A 23,009-nucleotide genomic window follows, 5' to 3' on the forward strand; every position below is an offset into this window, starting at 1 on the left:
CTATTTAATTTTTAATGAAATGTACTAACTTTGCTGCCTTCAAACACAAATGCTTGGTCATCAGCTCCTAGTTCAAGGTCAGGCCGACAACCTGGTCTTGCCCATCCAACACGCATGTCTCCTCCTGTAACCGCTTCAAATTCAAAATACCACTTTCCAGTCTTCACTGCGTAAGACTGCTCCACTCTGAAGAAACGTATCTTATCTATGCTTATTTTTTCCACAGTTTGGTCAGCTGAAAAATAAATGAAAATGTGATAGTTGTTAATGAATGTTCCTGGGGTTTGTGGAGTCTGATTTTGAAAAAAACCAAGAACCTGAAGCAACCGGAGTAATCCTTTACATATGTGGCACATGCACATTGCAGCAAGTGTTCTGGTACATCTGCCCCAGTTTAAGGTGGACACAGCTACCCACTCCACCTTAAGGAATCTTATTTTGAACTATGACTCATAATCCTACTGTATGCTCTCTGGTGTTTCTGTTTGTTTGTTTGTTTTGCTATTGCTGCTCCTTTAAGCTGCAAAACTTGCCCTGGGTAAAAGAGAGATCATGAAAGCCAGTTGACAGCTCCCTCAGTATAGGAGAAGCCCTGTGGGCCCTCTTTTCAACATTCAAAGGCCAAACGAAACTTTCCCTCCCAGAGATTATGAGGCTTTCAGAAACAAATAATGCTTATGTTATACCACCATAAGAAAACATGGTTTGTCTATCAATTGCCACCCTCCTGTCAAACACGGCTCAGATTGATACAGATTTATCCAGTTGATAATGTCTGATGAGAATAAGAGTGCTGAGCCTAGCACTGACCTGCAGAATTCCACTAGTGGAAAAATAACAACAGAGGCTTGACCAAGTACTTGTGCTTCTCAGGTGATTTTGGAACATTTTCCAATGAGGATTTGTTTACCATAGCAATCATAGTGAAAGATGGAGGAAAACAATAGGCAAAGGAGAACGAGAAAGGGATGAACGAAGACTAGAGAAGCAAGAGAGGTATAGGAATAGTATTATGCAAAAAGCCAAAATGATGGTTTAGATTTTGCAAAAGCAGAGAGAAGTAAAAGAATAAAACCCTGCCAACCTGTTCTGAGCTAAGACAAGAGGAGGATCTAAGGATCAAGTTTTAACAGTTAATTAAGGTCACATGATTTATTGTCTTGCCTCAACTGTAGGAGGAGGTAGCCCATCAATGGATAGCAAAATTGGCTAAAACCACTATGTCACAACCATAAATATTAATAATAAAGTGGCAAATCATACCTAGTTCTTGATCTGGAGGCTCAATGTTATATCCATAACCAGCAAAGGTGCGAACAGCTTCACGTAGGCTATCTCTGTTTGACTTCTTAGTACGTTCATCTAATAATGTATATGGCACCAATCGTGGATTTCGTTTGTTTTTGAGATCCTAAGAAATGCAATATAAGCAATAAAGTAGCCAATTTTATAGAGATATAATAAAGTATGGCAGACAAACCTCAGTTGTTAGGTTAGGTTTAGGTGACTAACAATAAATAATGAGCTAGCTAACCAAACATGCAAATACAAATGCTGTAATAAGCAAGCAAACCCTCATGTCCTATTAACATTAACACATATTTTCACAAAAACCTGCAATATTAATTAGTCTTTTAAGATAAACTCATAGCCAATGCAAATCCAGTTCAAGATACTGAGGTCTTTATGTGACCAATACAAGAGTCATGTGATAGCATGAACATTCAACAAAGCTGAGCAATCACAAGTATTCCAGCTGAACAGAGTAAATATAAATGTTTCCCAAATTAAATGTATCACCTCAAATATATGTAGCTTTTACCTTCCAAACCACTGGAACATAATTTAACAATATTTCATTTTATAAAAATTACCTGTTGAATGCCATATGTCCATCCTTGTTTTATTCTGTCTTTTGCCCAGACATTATGTGCATTTTCTGCAAGTTTATCAACCAGTACTTCTTGGGGTGGCAACAATTTTACTTCAGAGAGATCTAGAGGGGCCGGCTTATAGCCATTTGACATCATATAACTGTAAACCAGCAAAATAACAGAACAACATTGGGGAATTTAGTCAGGTTGCTATTTAGCTAAGTACCATAGTGCACGCCATTATGTAAGAGAAATGGGTATAATCTTGGAACTCAAAAATAAGAAGAGCAACAACCATTACTAAACAACCTCAAGAAAGAGAAAAAACCATTAGTATAAAATGTGTTGAAACTTAAAGATCTCAAACCACGCTTTGATACATCTTCTAGGTACCCCTGAACCATAATATTTAACATTTCAATTGCTCTGTCAGTGTGGAACTCCACTGTTAACATAGGGCTTATCCACACTGAAGACAGCATTTAATTGGGATGTCTCAATGCTGTAGAACTCTGGAAGTTATAGTTTGGTTATTATTTCATTATCAAAAGCATTGCATAAATTAGTATAAAACCGATAAAAATAGAAGGAGTGCAGGTGGCTAAACATCTTTTAAGGTGTGGGATTCCTTTAAGTAGTGCCATTTTGCCAGGTTGTCTTTTGATCTGCCCACCAGAACTCATTGGTGGAGAAGGTGAAAGACCTACAGTTTTCACGAACCCATAGCACTGACTTTTGTACTTAAAGAGGTGTTAATTCTACAGAAGTGTTGTCAAACTCGTGGCCCTCCAGATGTTTTGGACTTCAGCTCCCATAATTCTTGGCCATTGGTCAAGTTGGCTAGGGCTTCTGGGAGTTTGAGGCCCAAACATCTGGTGGGCCACAAGTTCAACACCTTTGTTCTACAGTGTAGGTGCACCCACAGACTATTCTCTGTTTGATGTGTCACAGCAACACATAACTTGTGTCTGAACACCAAACATCCATTACTATAGGCTCAAAAAAGAAATCTGAATGAGATCTGAAAATAAAAGACTCACATCTGATTGCTAAACCTGTGCAAAAAAGTTTGCCAGTCCTCTCTTATAAGGGAACATTGAATTCCATTGAAAAGTATTCTACCTGTATTCATAATTAACCTTAGAACTTAAGGCAAGAGGGAAAGAAAGGGAAAACCAAGTCATTTGAAATGTGTTGCTAAGAAAAAAAATTTCAGGCCCCTTCTACACTGCCATATAAAATCCAGATTATCTGCTTTGAACGGAATTATATGGCAGTGTAGACTCATATAATCCTGTTCAAGGAAGATAATGTGGAGTATCTGCTTTGATAATCTAGGGGCCCTTGCAGACATACCCTAAAGCAAATCATACCTGATCTTTCCTTGAGAGTCAAATTACTAAATTGAGGCTTTTGTAATGTATTAATATGCAACATCATGATTCATTAGAAAAAGATTATAATGCTTGGTAAAGTGTACACCAGTCAGAAAATGGTTTGGATATAACTATGGGAATGAGTTGCAAAATGGGGGCATTACCACATAGAAGTGTTTTGCCTCCCCATTACACTTTCATTTCAGTCTCCAAAACTCTAGCATTACAGAAACGGAAACCCTTAAAATCATTTACACCTAGAATTCTTATATTCTCTGTGTTTGCACTCCCTTAGTAACTGTGCCTTTTTATTTTATCCCTGAATTGTAATTCTAAATGCTCAACTAAAATTGTAAATAACTGCAAGTTTTAAAGCATAACCCTTCCTTCCAAGGGTAAAGAATTCTCTTTAGGGAATGCAATGTCATCCATTCATCTTCCCTGGCAAGTACACCTGTGCAGGTGGATAGACTCAATTAATAATAATAATAATAATAATAATAATAATAATACTTTAGTTCTACTCCACCCTATCTCCCTAGGTGGACTGAAGGAATCAAGGAAGCCACAACTGAGTTTATAAGATGGTAGCATAGGAGTAAGTTAACAAGGTGACTTGCAGGTCTCTCATTCATCATCTGACACCAACTTGATGGCATTTAACAACAGCAGCATCCAAGACAAAACATACAGCTTGTATGTGTCTATCCCAAATGTTAACAGAAATTCAGTACTGGGCATAGAAAGAAAGATGAATTATACTGTGGGAACCAGCAATCATAAATCATTGACTCAACACCAGTGTCCATTAGATAATGTCCACAATTCAATATCCTTTGTCATTATTCCATACTGCAAACGAAGCAGCAAATCACAACACAATTAAATAAAAATACATGACATCCATAAATATGATCACTGTTATAATAACAAGCTTACTTTTTTGGAAGTTTTATTTTTTTAAGGTCTTCCTCTGCTCCTGGATTTGTATGTACAATATGGCATCCAAGAGCCAAAAGGGTTCTATAAAAGTAAAAGTAAAAGTAAAAGTTATAGAAATGCTATTAAATACATTGGAACTGTGGTTAAAGCGTGCTTCAATGTGGAATGTATTTCTTTTCTCTCGTATGATTTTTATTTCCCCTTTATTTCAGAATCAAAGAACTGCTGCAAGCAGGAACAAGACACATGCTGGCATGAAGATGGTCTGATGAAATTACTTTTAGGATGACTCTATGGAGGGGGCTTGTTCAGAATCTGGCTGACACAGACACACACATTGGTCTTTACTATTATTTTCACGTTTTCTCCTTGACTTCCATTCACTTCTTTTCTTTCTCTATTCAAGTTGTTACAGTTTTCCAACAAATTCTATTATTTTTTGACCTCAGGTTTAATCCCAATTAATTTTAAACAAGTATTAGCCTTATGAATAAATGGCTTGATTCTGTATTTGTTTGGGTATTAACAAAACAATCATAGCCATACCTACTCAAAAATACATCCCACTGGCTTCCAAGTAAATACATTTAGGACTGTGGCCCTTAAATTTGGTTTTTATCTATATAATGTAGTCATTTATTCATAATCTAGTTTCGCGGAATAAAAAATATTTTAGTCAGTTCCATGAACCAACACTGTGAAAATTTTATTTGCCTGTGTCATTATAGTCTGGCTTCAATAATTAATGATTGTTTCTGAGGTCATACACTGGCTGGTAGATCTTATATGCTTATGCTTTCCACTAAAATATTAATATGTAAATTAAGAATGGAAAGTTGCTATAACACATTAAAATCTTCCTTTTAATTTACATTTTATTAATATTTCACAGCTACTCTTTTCTAAGATAATTGGAACTGGAGCTTCTAACAAAGGTTTGAGTTTAATTCTTTGCTGGGGCAGAATGCAGGAAAAGAAAATGCTAGAAGACTCCTTTAGAGCAGTGCTTTTTCAATTATCTGATATGGGAGAATGGCAACTTTGTTCTCCAGTGCCATGGATCACAGTACCAGCTTGCGGCCACTGGGTTCAATTGTCCTTTACCACCTAGAAGCTCTCCAGGGGCACCTGAAGGTCCAGGGTCTCCCATTGAGTAACTCTGCTTTAGAGAAAATGGGAGAGGGGTGCCATAATAAGGGATACGGACACATAAATTACTTCATAATTCATTCCTCTTGAGGCATAATCTCCAAAAGAACAAAATGTGCTTATGGTTTTTATATTTATGCCAATAATTCAAATGTGTTCTGCCCTTGCAGGCATGTGAGCAATGAAGTTATATTTAAGACTCCGCCTTGACTCTTCCACCCATGTCTGCAAGGGCATATATGAAGTATTTATACCTAGAATCCTACACTCATTTCCTAGAATTGAACTTAATGAAATTTAATTCTTAGTAGACATATAAGAACAGAAGAGCAACCCAGTTGAATCCAAGGCATGCATTCTGTTTACAATGGACAATATTGTGCAGTTTTCCTTTCTTTCCTGAAACTTTTGAGAGAAACCCACTAGCAAGACTGAAGTGCAACTGAACCCTCCATTTTACATTTCCAAGTAACTGATGGCACAATACTTCTGATATTGGAGGAGATGTACAGCCATCCTGACTCAGTCTCCATTAATTTATATGATCCAATATTCATACTGGCAGCAAAAACTGGCCCTAGGCAGTAAGATCCACAGTTTTATTATACACTCTATGAAGTCCTTCAATTTAACTGTCACCGATCTCTTGCCATTCGGCTTCAAGCCATGACTCTTAATTCTAGTATTATGAGAAAAGAAAAAAACTATATATTTTCTCCACAACATGCAATATGCTTTCCTCTCTAACCATATATATGTCATAAACTTTCTGAAACAAAGTTAATAATTCTTAGAGTAAACCTAATTAGTTAATGGGGCAAGTAATTTCCAACTAATTCATGCCCCATTGTTTTTAGGGCATCTATTCTAACATGACTAAGTTAGGATTCATTCCAGTTAAATATGATAACAAAATGTCCTATTGGAGAATTAAATCATACATGGCAGTTTTTATTGCTATTTTTTATAACTCACTTCAGAGTTTCTGTTGACATTTGCAGATTATAATTCTTCTCTGTTTCAGGTAATTTTGAAAATTCCACCAGACAAGGGTGCTGCCTTTTGTTATCATCTCGTATCTACAATGGAATTGATAAAAGAGACTTACAGAAATCTTACCTTCTTCAGCAAAACAAGAACAGACTCGTTTTCCCACAGATATGAGAGCACAGCCAACTATCAAAAGTTTCAAGTGGACTGTTTTTCAAAAATATATAGATAACACTATACGAAATATAACAAATGACATATAAGAGATGCATGACATAAATCACAATTTCTCCCAAAAATCAGGGTACAGAACTTGAGGTAAGCTCCCCGAGACAAAAGGCAAGGGGAGATTTTGAAATCCCTATAAAATATGCCTTTATGGGGACATGGAGCTGGAGTCCTTGCCAGCTTAGTCTGCGAGAAGGGCAAGGCTGAGTCTATTAAAGGTAGCCTGCTCCTCTCAACAACCTCTTTTTGATGTCAACTCATTTAAGTTGAGTTTACACTTGGGTTCTGGTGATTCAACCAGGTTGGTCATTGGATTTGACACCTGTCCCTCAGCAGAAGGTCAAATTATGTTCCTCCTCCAAAAATAATTGGTAGTTGCCCAGTTACGATCAGTTGGCAAGTGAGATCAATAAAACAGCCAAGTATTTATCCATACTTTTTGTCTGGCCTCATTATTTTATGGTGGGATTTCAAGGTTCCCCCGAAACAAATGACAATTGAAGATTTTGATGCCTCCATGAAAAGAGACCTCTTGGAGACAATGTGAGGCTGGAGTGCTTACAACAAAAATACCACTTATGTAAGATAAATGTAAGATCTATGAGCTACTCATAAGAAGATACGACTGTACTAAAATTTGCACAATATTGTTTTGTTATCACTGTGAAGTTGAACAGTATAACATGTTTATATAACTGTTTGTTGAATTTTATTATTGTTTATCTTACATAAGTGGTATTTTTGTTGTATGCACTTCATTCAGGAACCCATTTATATTATATTAGGCTGGAGTGCTTGCCATCCTTGGATGTGAGAGGGGCAAGCCTTGACCTATTTAAGGCAGCCTGCCCTTTTCAATGGCCTCTTTAAAATGTCGTGGCCCATCTTCCTGCCCACAGTGTAGCATGAGCAATATTCTGATCACAGTAGGGTCTGGGAAGGAATTTTACCCCCTTAAAAGAAAGTTAAAAAGTGGGAGGATTGCCTACCCCTTACTGCATCTACCAATGGAAGGAATTTATGAGGGTGTTGTCTTTCAGTTAGGTTCCCTTTGGCTGAAATTTGAGGAGAATAATAGCTGGTGTTCACCTTGGCACCCAATTTGGGATGATGAGTGGGTCCCTGGAACAGCCTCTCTAGGTTGATGGGCTTGGGAGTTGGAAAAGGGGCTACCTTTGGGGTCTGAAAAGTGATTGGCTCTTTTTCCAAGATTGGCCATCCAGTATGATCGTATCAGAGTGAACAGTCCGTTTAAGTTGGGTTTACACTCAAAATCTGGTAATTCGCCTAGGGTGCAGTGGAAATTATCATTGGATTTGACACCTGTCTTCAATAGAATTATGTTGCTCCTCTTCAAATAATTGATAGTTGCCCAGACATGATCAGTTTGCATGCTAGGTCAATAAAATGGCCATCCTTTTCCAACACATTAAAATGTACCTTGCCATAAGTCCAGCCAAGTTCTATTTTATTCATTCCCCAAAGTTCATGGATATTTTCAGCCAGCTTATCTCTAATCTTCTCAAGATGGAGTGGCAAAACAATCTATGAAGAAATAGCAAATTATTACAACATGAAAAAAAATCTTAGCAAAATGTTGTGTTTTAATAATGAACAAGTCATGATTTATAAAATGAAAATTAAAAGAGCGATATACTGCTAAGTAAAGGTTTCCTGATATATTTAATATTTAATCAAATACGTTTTACATATAGTTATATATTGTTATTTTCATCTAAACATACCTGGCTGGTGTCAATTGGACAAGGGATAAAATTAGCTTGGGAGACAAATTGTGTTGTGCCAAGCAAATCTCTAATTCCATTGGAATCTCTCTTATATTCTTTCACTGGCTCCAATTTCATCTTCTCTTTTGGAAGCAAAGCTTCATAACAAGGCACATAGCCAGTAGGAGGTAGAAACTTGAACTCTCCATGACGTCCACCCATTAAGAAACGCACTCTATATAATTGTACATGGGAAAATTATAATAATATTTAAGAACCATATTTTCCATATTAGGAAATCCATCAGCCCTTCTGCAAACTACTATTACTCTTTAAAATGCAAGGACAACTCTGGGATTACAAGTTCGTCTAACATCTATTATTTTCCCCAGCAGATGAACACATTTGAATGAAGTTGAAATGACTGTCAGTATAGTCATGGCACTTTCAATAAAATAACATTTATCTACTTTGCTGCTGTGTGCCTTCAAGCAATTTCTGACTTATGACAACCTCTAAAGCAATGGCAGAATGGGCATCCCTGAATGACTGCAACATCCTTTGTAAGGAGCAGCCTTGAAAACTCTCAGAAAATGTCAGAGTCCAAAGACCTGCAGCCTGACTGCTGCACAAAATTTTGTTGCTCAACATTTGGGTGCAAACTATTAAGATCCCGGGAAGCAGTCTTTCTCCTGAACTCACAACTGCTAATGTACATTTTGTAGAGCTATGGAAGAAGGCTCTCTCATTGCTGCTTGCTGTGGAATTCTCTCTGACAAGATGCTCAGTTAGCCCACTTTATCCCAAGGCACTTTTTACCATCAGACAGGCTATGTGGGTTTTATCTATATGGCCGATTTAACATATTAATTGGCCTCATATGTTTATTAAGGAAATATATTTTCTGTTACTTGCAAAAACAACAGAATATCATGTGGCAACATAAAGTTACAACATTTATTATGGCATAAGCTTCCATAGACTTAATTAGATGTAGGTAGGTATTGCTTGCTGATTGGTTGAAATTTTAATATCCTAACCTCTAGAAAACAATCTCTGGATAGTTACAACACAGAACATATTATCTTTAACAATCAGGTTAGAATACAAAACTAGTCACATTCAAGATACATCACTCTACAACTATCCGACCCTATGAAACACAGATTCACTTATTGGCTTGGCTAGTAAGTTTTTTTCCCTCTATCAGGCAGGGAAAACTTCACGATATCAGTTTCACATTAATCATTATAGGAAGGTCCCATTATGTCACCAAGGAAGAGAATCTAATACAAATTCTAGCTGTACAGAATATACTTTTTATTACTAATTCATAAAAACTTTGTTTGTAAGGTGCCATTAAGACTATTGCTTCTGCTGCAACATGGACTAACGTTACAGATAGTTATGAGCCAGATCATTACACTGTAAATGGTTACAACAGCCAGAATAATCATAGAGGAATTATTTCACATAAATGGCTTTCACACATAATTCGACAGTTATGGCTATGAGCCAGACTTTCTGTGATTTCCATGTCTGGAAATCTGTTCTGTTCTGTTCAAGGCTATTTATGCATAATCAACTCACGATTTGGAACAAAAAATACATATTCATTATTCATAAACCAATCATGTGGAAAAACCTAAGAAAACAAGTGTATAATTTAGTTAAGCCAACTACTAACAAAATATAATGTTTTCAAACCTTCAATAAACTGCATAGGAAATATAAAGTATTAGTTACTCCCCAGAGTAGCTCAGAATCACTTGCAGTTTAAGCATAACATTGCTGCAAATAAAATTTCAGATGCATTTTAACATAATCAACCACCCAGAATTTATTCACTCTACATTACTGTACATGTGAAAAGATTGTATACATTATTTAACATGTAATTATTATTTGTGTAGATTATGTTATTTAAAATCCTTAGCTCCTTATAAAGACAAATGGAATTCACATCTGAGAATCAAGCTAAATCTGTACACTGGAAAATTACTTTTCATTCAATCTAATTGTCCACATTAGATGTCCAACTAAATCTTATGTATTATCAAAATTATGTTTAAATTATACTGTGCCTCAGCTTATTTTCAACCATAGGAAGACTGGGTTGTTGTAGGTTTTTCCGGGTTAGGAAAGACTCATGCAAGAAGCTTCTCCCATAGTTATGTCCAGTTATCAAAACCCGCCTCCTCCAACTTTTTGTTTATATGTCATGACAAAAATCATTACTTGATAAATTATTTACAATGAAAGACTCATATTTTTATTGAGAAATAGAATCCCTGGGATTGACAGGATGGACAAAATAATGATTCTGTCATAGATGATGAACAATGAATTATAGAATCTTTGACATCTCTTGTCTTTATTTTGAGTTCTTCCCACACCTGGCCTGAGAGAGAGTGACTTGCTCAGTATCGCCCAGTGGGTTTTCATGGCTGAGCAAGGATTTGAATCCTAATCTCCCGAGTCATAGTCAAACACTCAAATCACTACCCCACACTGATTTTCCACCAGGAAGCCTCCTGGGATTTTCAAACAACCACCAATTTCATGCTAACTAAATTGATGTTAGTGTCATTAAAAGAGTATCTACTAGTAAGGATTGAAAATGTATTAATATTTTCCTCTAAAATAAGTGAAAAAGTGGCAATTGGTTGGTATTTTAAAAAGGAAAGATGGGATTTTTTTTAAAAAAAGTGAGCACAGCTGAATTTCAAAGGTCTTCTTTCTGTTATTTATGTTCAATTGAGCAGTGAAACAGAAGCCATACCGATTCATCACTGTTTTTAAAATCCTTTTATGTGAGAAGAGAGTTTGACCTCTTGTTGATGCTGCCAAGAAAGATCCTTGTTCATGCCAGACATAGTGCTATGTATAGACACTTCCCCATTCATAAATGACAGAGACCTAATTCATTTCACATAGGTCATAAAAAAGAACATTAAATAATCATTCATACAGTGTTGGTGTGGAAAAAACTCAAACTAAAGACAAGAGGTGTCAAAGATTCTATAGTTCATTGTCCATCATCTATGACAGAATTTCAATGTAATATTTCCTTGTCATAATCAATAGCTGCAAACTACCTCAGAAGTTCAATGAAGTGAACAGGTTTGAGTATCCAATGAAATACCTTCATAAAGGCTGTTAAACATTTAAGTGGAAAGATGAATCTTACTTACTTGACACCTGCAGAAAAGCTCACTACTGGGAAAAAAAGTCCATCAGTGTTAAAATTCTCAAACATTCCTTGCACAGGCTGTCCATTAATACGGAATGAAATGCTGGGTGCGCCTAAATCCAAGCAACAGCTGACCACATCTTCTGATGCTATCAAATGTTGATTCACAGAGGCAACAGCTCTGGGTATTCGACCTAATAAACAGACAGTCAAACAAAGAACATAATGGTTGATTATTTATTTATTTATTTATTTATCTATTTATGTTATTTGTATACTGCCCTTCTCAACCCCAAAGGGGACTCAGGGTAGTTCACAGTGTTGATTAGATAAAAAAAATAAAGAAATGAAAATTTAATAGAAAGAACTGTAGCATGTTTATGGGATTTCAAATCACAGTTTCTTTCTGTTGTGCACTCCCCTTCTTCTGAGGAGGGGGTAGAACAGGAGGCTGAAGATGAGGGAGTTGGGGATTTGGGGCCAAGTGCTGAGGAGTAAGAAGAGGGCAAGGAAAATATACTGCCAGTTCTTACATTTCAGGAACACCAAAGGGCAAAAGAAGAAAGGAGAAAGTCAGCTAGAATTGCTACAAGGATACTGAGCAATCAGACCTCGCCCTAGGAATGCCTGTGCTGGGAGCTGAGGGCTATAAATCAGTAGTAAAGCAAGTGGTCAGTGCTAGCAGCAATCGTTCTACTTAGTGCTTCTGTGCTCCAGTTTCCTTGCTTGCAGCTCCAGCATCTGTGTAGTGCCTCACAAAGACTTTTTGCCAAAGACTCTTGTTTCATGTCTGATGTTAGACTTTTGCTTTACTTTTAGGATTTACCTTCTGTTCCTTTTATTGCTATTTCTTACATTATTATCATTTTGCTGGAGTAACATTTTTTTAGTTGCTTTAACCCTTGTTGTAAGGCTGTTTCTGGGGAAAAACAGAACACTTTCATACCCAATTACACCCATAACCTTGATTCCAACCCCTTTTAGTTAAAATATACAAAAATGAGATACATTTAATAATACTAACGATACAAGCTCATCTGCATTTTCCAGCAAGCTAAGCAAATTTTCATTTCCCAGATTAATATGCAGATTGAAACAGATATTTTATAGTGTGCTCTTCTCTGAATTTTGTGATGCAATTCTTCAGTAAAAATGTGTATGTTTTAAAATAAATATGGAAGCAATGGTATTATTCAAACTGCTATCTCCACTATTTGAATTTCAGGCCTGGGAAAAAATAGTATTCCTGAAAAATAAAGTAGATCTCAGTTTTTACCTATTATAAAAAAAATCTAACAGCAATATTGTTTCAGTAATATACTGAGTAATTTAGACATCCCCCAAGCTAATGAAGAACATGTCTATTCAAACTCAAAACTCAAATTTTCAGCACGGCAACACTTCATGCTGAAACATGCTATCATGTTCTCAATTCCCTTTAAAAAACTTAATTGATGATATGTATCAAATATGTTTGCTTGCACTTGTTAGAAATGTTATTAACTATAAACAGAGCAAAAAAAAACCTGTGAATGAAATACTACAGAGCAGAGTCCAATACAAAGAAAACTCATTATCTACATTCCTATTATTCAGTTTCAAATGCAACAACTTTAAAGTTTCAATTTTCCATTTGATTTAACACAACAAAGGTATTCTGCTACCAAACTGACATGAATTTAAATTGGGTGTGCAGGAGGGTCTATAGATTATTACCAAAAATCTTGAAGAAAATTACTGTATACACGTATGTATAAGTCAATCTTATGTATATAGTGAGTCAAGAAAAAAACTATAGATTTTGAGGTGACCAATAATAAGTCAAAAGCCATTCTGTAAAGGAGGGAAAGCAGCAATGCTGCCTCAGGGGACCGCTTGCTCCTGTCACTTATCTTTCCCCACTGCAGGGGAGAAAGTAGAGAGATTAGTGCTTTTTGATCCAAAGGACTTTGAGGAGGCTAAAGTATTCACTGGGAGAAAAAACTTCTATTTTGTGAATGTTGCTCCTGTTCCATTTTAAATCTGTTCTTACCAGACCACAGATGAAGTCCATCAAAACCATATGAGTATAGGTCATCACCAACTCCATTGCCTCCCCAGCCTTCTCCACCTCCAGGATAAGGTGCATAGCCCAATGTTGAGGCCCAGCCAACCCGTAGATGTGTAGGCTCTGCCGTTAAAAAGGGGTCCACTTGATCAATTATTAGTTCAAAATACCATTTCTTATACTGCGCTGAGCCTTCAGCAATTCCCAGAAATATGTTTGGCCTCATACTAAAAGAGAGTAGACAAAAACAGTATATTAGATGCATTGTATTATTGATACATCATTACATACTTACCTAATTCCATCCTGAATTACTTAATACTAAAAATGAGCCCCCTTAATTTGCAAACCAATAATTTCTAAAAACCTAAACTTTCTGTTGCCCACTGTCTGCTTCTGCCTTCAGAGCAACAGCTGAGGCGCTCCTGCTTCTTTGTCTCACAGATCCTAAGTTTCTTTGCCATCAGCTGCCTGCATCTGGCTTTGAGGTAGTATCTGCAACATTCCTCTACATTTGTCACTATGTTCCTCAGTCTCTCTCCAGCCTTGTGTCTTATACACAACACAAGTAGCAAACAAACACGATGAGCAACTGAGGAGACTGAGGATCTGAGAGAGGAATAAGCAGGAATGCCAACTCAAACATGGAAATAGGCATCTGGTAACAAAGTTTTAGTTTCCCACCATTTCACAGATCCTTAGCCTTTCTCCAATTTGCCTTTCTCCAACTTGCCCAAGTAACAAACAACTGAGATGCAAGGCTTGGAAAAGAGGCAAACACACCCACATGTGCAGGCTGGTAAATGTGGAGATTGATAATATAGAAGAAAATACAGGTGTTTAAAAATAATTTTTAAAAACCCCCACAAACTAATAATCTAGATCCCAAGGTTTTCAGATAAGGGATAACCAATCTATAGATAAAAACAACATAATTACAAAAATGTTTATTACAATAGTGTAAATTAAAACACAATTGGAAGATAAATCATATAATATTTCTATGGAACTACCTGATAAGGGCACACAGGTTTACAACCGTGAATTTTATTCTCTGGTTTCCACTCTATCCAAGCGTCTGAAGTTATGAATACTTACCAAAATTTACTAAAAAACAAAAATGGCAGTGTGATGAAGTTGATGTATTGCTTGTTGCTTTGTTTTATTTACAAAGCCCAGAAATCATATTAACTGGTCTTAGAGAAATCCCAGTTTCTGAATTTGCTCTTTCTTACAAAGCTACTGTAGGAAAAAAAATCAAGGGAGGGATTTTGTTAGGGACAAACAAAGCAATGCCCCACATAGCTCCAACTCAGTATTCTCAAACAAATATGCTCTTTTAGCTCATAGAAATGACTACGTTTTAATCTAATGCTTATAATCTTATTGCTGATGTTGTTATTTGGCTATTTGATTATTTGGTTATGCTTTTTTATGGTTTACATCAATTGGATGTGTTTTAATTGTTTATTTCATTTTATGGATTTTACTGCACTGCACTTTATTGTATTATTAAAGTTGTAAGCCGCCTGAGTCCCCTGGGGAGAGGAGGAGGGAAAGAAATAAACTATTATTATTATTATTATTATTATTATTATTATTATTATTATTCTGTCACCCTATGGAAACACTAACTTTCCTTTGATCTATTGATCCCACATAGTAGATCTGTTGCTGTCCAGCCATCTATTTTCCTATTGGCAGTCCTAATCATGTGTTTCCAAAGTAAAAAAAACTGGTAACACTGGGAGCCACTACTCTTCAATTTCTTAAATTTTCAGTTAAATTGATGAAACAAATGTTGCCATTACGCCAATCAGATCTTCTGCATGTTTTGCGTCTTGGTTAGCAATAACTGCAGTATATCTCCTTTCCCATTTATATAATTTCAGCACCAAAGAGATCAATAGTTGTTTATACTTTAGTCTTGGCTGATTTGTTTTGGTATTGAAGAGTTTTTATGTTACCTAAAATTTTCTAAGCGTAGGCTGAAGGAATATTTTATGTGCACTGTGTAACTTGGGTTTCAGAGCAGCATGTGGTTGCCTGGTTTTGTTTGCTTATTTAGTAGTTTATGTGTATAAATAGGGCCTTTCCACTACTGCCTTTGGGGAAGGAGCAAAAGTTTGGGAATTTTGCAATTTTAATAAGTTTTTTAGAAAATGATACAGTGCTAAAAACATAGTGAATTATTAGTACTGCTTGGCATTCCTTTTTACAGGTGTATCTCACTGAATAAATACAAATATATTAAACAAAATCTATGTAACTGATTTATATATATATATTACCTCGTTACATCATTCACCAGTCGTGTTTGCAAGAGCAGATCTCTTCGTGGAAGAAGATTGTCACAGATTAAGTTCTGATTAGCACGCACTGCTACTCCATTACAGAGACAGAGAGAGCATAGTACATCAAGGACCTGGGAAATATTATTAGAAGCTGATCTTACAACCATCCAGGATAAGACACACTACTGGTTTCAATATTTTTAAATTAACTTCAAAGAACACCATGATTTCATGCAAAAGTCTAAAGGGCAGAATCAGGTTCCCAAAGGTTCTATAATATATTATTTCCACCCAAGCCCTTCTCTTGGACACTCAGTGGGAAAGTCTGAAAAAGCCCAGATTCATTCAGAAGCTTTGGAATGAGAGGAAAGTCTGTAAATAGAGATGAAGACTGAAGAGAAGTAACTGTGGGATATTCCTGAAACTGGCTACCAATTTGTCAGCTGTGGTCAGAAAAGAATTAAAATTTCTACACCATCAGCTCATACTAAACTGGAAAATGATTACTGTATTTCTGAGGAGTTTGATTTAGCAAGGTGAAAGAAACAAATCTAGATTTAGCATTCACTTTAGTTTTGTCGTTTGTAAAGAAATTGACTCCTGTCATTATAAGAACATTAGCTCACTTTTCAATACTGTATTCATCAGATAACATACTTAATCACCTTGATGGCATTTTTTTCCTGCAAATTAATGGCATATCTTGAATTTACCAATCATACCTTATGATTGCGCCCATGTTTATCCAGCAATGAGATTATAGATTTGATATGTCCTTCTTCTATCAAATTTAATGCTTCTGGACTTTCAATCAAGATGCAATGTAACACTTCCAAAATTCCTGCATGAATGCCACAGGCAAAGAAAGCATATGACATTAATAAAACAGAGTGTGTTGAACATAATTAAAAAACTGAGAAAAGAACACCACATGGGAAATGAAGATATTATTAAATTATTACAACTTCAACCTATAATGAAATTGTTTCAAATTGACTCCTTTTTTTCTTGACGCTTCAAGAAAAAAAATCCTCAGTTAAGTCTGTAGTTTCAAAATTAATCCATAACTTAACACATAATACTGTACCACTATCCAACACCAGCAAAGTCAAAGTAACCTGCCTAATAAACTACTTTGATCGGAATAAAATGAATATATTTTTAGCCTTCTGAAAATGCATGAGATAGTTAAATGATTCTGTTTGAAGTGTCATAGGGTGGATCTCCACAGATTCAAAACCCAGAGCTGATCCAGCATGCTAAATGTCAGACTGACCCCAGTTATAGTCCTCACAGGCACTCTCCTAGCCACCACAAAGGCATCGGGGCATCCCCACTGCCCTGCAGTGATGCATGTAGTTCAATGACACTAGGTGGCCACCTTAACTGCCCCTGCCCATCCCTGTGTCATGGCTATTTCCAGGTGTGACATATTCTACATCACATATCGTGATGTCAACCAGGGGAGGGGGAGGAGTGGTCCTTGTTACCCCAGAAGATGGTACAGATTTCCCCCAAATTATGGCTATGTGGGACAAATCTGCTTTAATATGGTCTTGTCCCATGTTACTCTGGATTAGCCCTGTGTGGTGTTCAGCTCCCATGGGACTGGCCCTCATTGACACTTATGTAAGTGATCAGTGTAGATGCAGCCCAAAGCTAGGAAGAGCTATGGAGGAAGGATTATTGTTCTATGAGTCAACCAAACTATTACTAACAGCCTGAATTAATTAAAAAAATTGCATCAAATAAAAATAATCTCACCTGAAGAAGATTCTAGTCGGTCCAATTTACTAATCAGCCAATCAAGATTATTGGAAAATTGAGCACAATTGTTTCTATTACCACGAATGAGAGCAGCTGGGGGAAAAATAGATTTGAGAAAATCTGTCAATGCTACATAGAGATATTTTAGTATAAAGCCGTAATGTAAGGGTCAATTTTTATCTCTAACAAATAATTTCTATATGCGTTGTCTCAACACTTATAGTTAACATGATTCCAATGAATAACTAAATCTATAGTGGTTTATGGAATACTGTACCAACAATTTGTAATGGTTTATGAAACATTGTTACACTTCCAATGGGAATAAAAAGTTACTTATACTGAATAACCATTTGATAACATTAAGCCATCATTTCTGCATCTGATAATATTGCCAAACATAAAGCTATTTATATCATCCCAATGAACTCCAATGAACAATGTTTATATAAACATGCATAACAGTACAGAGAAAACTCTTCTAATCCCTTTTCCAGTAAATGAAGACAGGCCTTTTCTGAAAAGGAAAATTGGTGATGCTGATCCTTTCCTACTTGTCAAGGTAAATATCATATTTGGAAACAGGGTATTGAGTGCCAGCTGTTGTGGTCTTACATCTTTCTAATCTGCGTGCTAAGGTCATCAAATTATTGTTTTCCCTTCACTTATTCTCTCTCCTGAATACACATGTGAATAATTTCTTAATCTTAAAAGGAAAGAAAAACAGTTTTTTTTTCAAGCATACAAAAGGCTAATATCAGATTAATAAAATTAATCATTAATTCATTTCCTAGCCTCAAAACTGCACTATAGAATAGTTGGAATTTGGAAAGTGGATTGATTCTGAATGGAATTTGGAACACTGTAATCTATACTATTCAAGAAAAAGAAGGCAGTTTTCCATTCATCTATCTACCCACTTCCACCTATTTATATAATTCTGTTTCATTTTAGTTCTGCATAACGATAAATAAATACCATAATCTTCTTAATATACTGTGCTGAATGAATGTATATCAGAATGAGAGTATGCTTTAAAAAGTTATTTGTTAAGATCAGAAATTACCGTATCCCGATTTTACCTTCTCGCATGTAGCTGTGTAACTTACCCAATAGCTTGTAAAGAAGATTGAGAATTTCTTTCCATGCTGTACTATTTTCTTCTCTACCAACGCCTGTAAAGTGAGCTGTGCTATAATAGACATTTAATCTATCAATGCAGTTCAAAACCAGTGCCAACATCCCCTGTAAATGGTCGTAAATAAACAAAAACATGCTTGAATGTCCATAAATTTGTTCCTTATTAATTTTTACTGTTTAAACAAGATTAATGTTTTACATACATTTCAATCTGAGCTTCAAAATGCTACTCTCTAGCACAGGAGTATACAGTATGTGTAAAAGGATCCAAGGGTTAATCCCAACTGAAATAGAACCACGAAATCAATGAGAACTTGATAAATCTGTGCTTAGATTCAGTGGGTTTACTCTAGTGGAATTAATTGTTGGATTTGAGCCATGATGTCTTCCCTTACAAAAGAAATAAAGATGTTTTCCATTAGGAACATGATCATAAGAAGAGACTGTATTTTAATCTGCAATGTGTTTTATTATGGTTTAATTGTCTTATTATGTTTGAATTGTGATTATTGACTATTATTAGTTACCTTGAATCCCTGATAGGTGAGAAAGGTGGGATTTACTAATTGGTTCCCTGATGTAAAAAAAAATCTTGTTTCCATTATCTAGGAAAGTGGGTTTGGCAACAAGTTGCTGCATCATTATGCTTATCACAAGCAATATCAGTACAAGAATGGGGAAACTAGAAAAATATTGCAAGATAAGAGTAAATCCCTCTCCCACACTAGAGTGAGAGGAACACACCCCAAACTGATTGATTCTAAATATGTGACTGATCCACAGAATGCTATTAGATAGTTTCAATGAGACTATTTTATGCAATTGAAAACACTGTCTTTCCTCGCATACTGTATGCCTTCACATAACATAGAAAAGTGGTAGGAAATATGTGGCCCTTCAGATATTACTGACTTATAATTCCCAGCTACCCTAAACAGAAAGCTATAGTAAATCTGGAAGCCTACACAATTTCCATCCCTACTCAAGAACATGGGCATGGGAATACAGCATTAAAACATAGGCAGATTCTTTGTTCTTTCCCAGAAGGGAGGATAAGGGAATCAACACTTTAGGGCAGTGGTTCTCAACCTTTTTTTTTTTTTTTTACCAGGGACCACTTGATTCGGGACCACGTTGAACAGGGACCACTCTCCAACATTAGTACCAAAAGGGTTATGAATGGTCAACTTTAGATTCAGTTTGGTTATTTGGGGTGCTGATTCAGAAAATTGCATTGGATAGACCACAACAGCTCTAGTTTCCAATACAGAGCATATGCCATTCAGTAGTTACCATCTGCTCACTCACAGAAAACCATATTTAATAATCTAGAGCTGATGTGGTAGTAATAATTTTTCATGGGTAGTCAGCCTTTACCCTCTCGACATCGCAGCTGCCTCGGCACTACAAGAGGGTTTTGCAAGACCTGTCATTCTTGTTGCTATGTGGTTTTGAGGCAATGGTGAGGCCACGGACCATATTTTCATTCTTGGAGACCACTGGTGGTCCACGGACCACAGGTTGGGAACCACTGCTTTAGGGAAAGCTTTGTAGTTTTGTAAATGTGATTTTCCCAAGGTCATTCAGTGAGCTTCTGAGGCTAAGCAGAGATTTGAACCCTGGTCTCTGGAGCTGTAGTCCAAAACACAAATCACTTTACCATGCTGACTCTTACAGTGATACATAGCAACTTTGATTCAGATACACAGATTTAGAGAATAGTCTTGACATGCAAAGAAAAATTTAACGGAGGCAATATGAGTTGTCAGATAGAGGTAAGGAACAAGTAAAAGCAGAAATAAGCCTTCCTAACCTCTTCTTTAAATAGATTTTGTCTGTTCTTGAGTGAACGAAGTTTATTTTGTTTATCCTCATGTTCTAGCTCCTCCTCTGGAGGTAGAAAATATGTAATCAGGTCTTGCAGAGTCTGAAGAACTTCTTCAATGGGCAAAGTGATGGGAGATGAAGTTCTATTGTTTCCACTATAGATTTATTAAAATACAAAGAAAAAATGGTCAGGAAAATTTAAAAATTGCTCAATTTAAAAGCACATTTATTATTATTATTATTTACAAAGTAAAAGGTGTTATATTTTTATTAGTTTTATTAGTAATATCAACATAAAATGACATAAATAGAATAAATACATGATATGAAAAAGGATATTTAGATAAAATCCTGTAAAATATATTTTTCTATACCAATGTTCATGCTTTGCATTGAACTGTATTGCTCTTATAAGCCACTTTAAGTCATAATTTTGGGAGAAAGTCATGAGGCAAACAGAACAACAAAAACAACAACAAGTATCTCTTACAAAATCAAATTTGGTGTTACCTGATCCAAAATGGATTAAAACTTTCACATATGTTGAAAGACTTATGTGAAAGTTTTAATCCATTTCACATGGACATTTCACATGGACGCAGAGAATGTACAAAATTGCAATTTTATTTATTTATTTATTTGAATGGAACATGCCAACTGGGTTTCCATGGCTACCAGGGATTTAAACCAAAGTCCAGAGTCACAGTCCAATGCTAAAACTTTACAGGACATCGGCTCCATATTCAAAGACATACATTGAAAACATACAAAGCACATTGTCAAAATGCAACTAAACTTTCCATAAAACTAAAACCTTTTTAAAAATAACGATATTGAACCACGAAGCAAAACAGAAGTTAGTTGTTAGACAATGGATCAAAGGCCCATGAAAGCACCAAGTATATCTTTGAGAGAAACCCTCCTTTGAAAAGCTGACTGATGCATATACCAGAAAAAATGTGACTCTTTTGTGAAAATTTTGAAAATTCAACTTGTGCAGAGTTCAGCACCAATGCTAATGGCCTGTATATGCAACACATACAACGTATGAGATAAAAAGTTGATATAAATTTTGAGTATGAATTTGAGACATTGAATTTAATTACAATGATTTGAGATTCCTACTGCCCAGCAAATTTTAATTCATAACATGAATTATTTTGGAGACTGATAAAACATACCAGTAACAAGATTAAATTTTGAATTTTAATACTGTGCTCACTAGAGGATCCAGATATATTTATTAAGTTGATTTTCTATAGGAAGAGCTGCACTGAGATGTTGGAAAACAAAAATGAAACATAGAAAAAATGAAAAAGGAGTTGTAGACAAATTTAGGAGGCGGCTCACGGATTTCAATATATGTAAGCATGGCTAACTCTTAATATAAAGTAAAAATAAATCTTCACACACTGCAAAATAACAGAATTTCTTTCAAAGTAAACATTATTAGGATCAAATTGGAAATTTTCATTTATATAAGAATCAAATAAACCAAATGCCATAAAGGTAAATTGTTACAATACCTTATAAATTGACTAAATAATCTTGTTGTATTTAGAATTATTCTAGCAGCCTGGGACTCCTCATGTTGACACCTTTGCAATGTGAGACCATCATCCATGTGTCCTTCTTGATGTAATATAACCTACAAATAGTGGACAAAGTAATGGTTTAGAAATGTTTTGCCATTTTTGGTCTCAGTGCCAAACACCATGCCTTTAGAATTTCATTTTAATGTAACTGGTAGAGGACGGAAGTGTGATAATAGTTTGTTCATCTGGGGTTTTTAATGCAAATGGGCAAATTTGTGTTTGTTGTCTGAATGATCCTAACAAACCATGATTTATTATTTTTAGACCATGAAGAAAATGATGCAACCTGGGCATTTTTCAATTTATTGGAAATAACAATGGAATGCCTAAGATGTTGAGAACTGTAACACAAAGACAACACTATTAGACTATTCTGTAGGCCAGCAGTTCTCAAAGTGAACTACATGGAGCCCTTAGACCCGTCGCAAACTCTGTTCCTGCGGGAGAAAACCTTGCTAGCACGTCCCTGACGTCATGAGCCTGCGCCTCTCTCCACACCCCTTTCTCCGCCCCTTTCTCTTTGCCAGCATGGTTTTTCCTTTGCTAGGGCAGCATTGCCCGCATTTTCTCTCAGTTGAATTCTGCCAACTGAGAGAGTATGCTGGCAATGCTGCCCTAGCAAAGGAAAAACCACTCTCGCAAGGAGAAAGAGGCGGAGAAAGGGGCGGGGCGAGAGGCGGAGTCTCATGACGTCAGGGACATGCTAGCAAGGTTTGCTCCCGCAGGAACAGAGTTTGCGACGGCTCTGAGGTTCTGCAAAACAAATTGAGGGTCTTTGTGCTTTCCTCCCCCAAGTGCGCATGGCAACTCCTTTCTCCTCCTCCTTTCCTTGTCTGAGTCCCTCTATGGAGGTAGAGAAG

General features: G+C 36.1%; 1 protein-coding gene across 1 annotated transcript in view; it reads right to left on the minus strand.

Annotated features, from left to right (window-relative positions):
* The window catches only part of RYR3 (ryanodine receptor 3), a 326,090-nt gene that overhangs the window by 187,848 nt on the left and 115,233 nt on the right, over positions 1 to 23,009 (minus strand). The window contains exons 12-26 of the mRNA XM_060760068.2: positions 22,081 to 22,202; positions 20,541 to 20,709; positions 18,697 to 18,832; positions 17,585 to 17,680; positions 16,543 to 16,661; positions 15,818 to 15,951; positions 13,512 to 13,753; positions 11,481 to 11,673; positions 8,305 to 8,521; positions 8,000 to 8,104; positions 6,317 to 6,420; positions 4,190 to 4,273; positions 1,875 to 2,034; positions 1,264 to 1,411; positions 30 to 235 (exon numbers count right to left, since the gene is read on the minus strand). Coding sequence (XP_060616051.2) covers positions 30 to 235; positions 1,264 to 1,411; positions 1,875 to 2,034; positions 4,190 to 4,273; positions 6,317 to 6,420; positions 8,000 to 8,104; positions 8,305 to 8,521; positions 11,481 to 11,673; positions 13,512 to 13,753; positions 15,818 to 15,951; positions 16,543 to 16,661; positions 17,585 to 17,680; positions 18,697 to 18,832; positions 20,541 to 20,709; positions 22,081 to 22,202 — 2,235 coding nt within the window. The remainder of the gene's footprint in view (positions 1 to 29; positions 236 to 1,263; positions 1,412 to 1,874; positions 2,035 to 4,189; positions 4,274 to 6,316; positions 6,421 to 7,999; positions 8,105 to 8,304; positions 8,522 to 11,480; positions 11,674 to 13,511; positions 13,754 to 15,817; positions 15,952 to 16,542; positions 16,662 to 17,584; positions 17,681 to 18,696; positions 18,833 to 20,540; positions 20,710 to 22,080; positions 22,203 to 23,009) is intronic.

Source organism: Anolis sagrei, chromosome 1 (assembly GCF_037176765.1).
Source record: "Anolis sagrei isolate rAnoSag1 chromosome 1, rAnoSag1.mat, whole genome shotgun sequence".
Lineage (NCBI taxonomy): Eukaryota > Metazoa > Chordata > Lepidosauria > Squamata > Dactyloidae > Anolis > Anolis sagrei.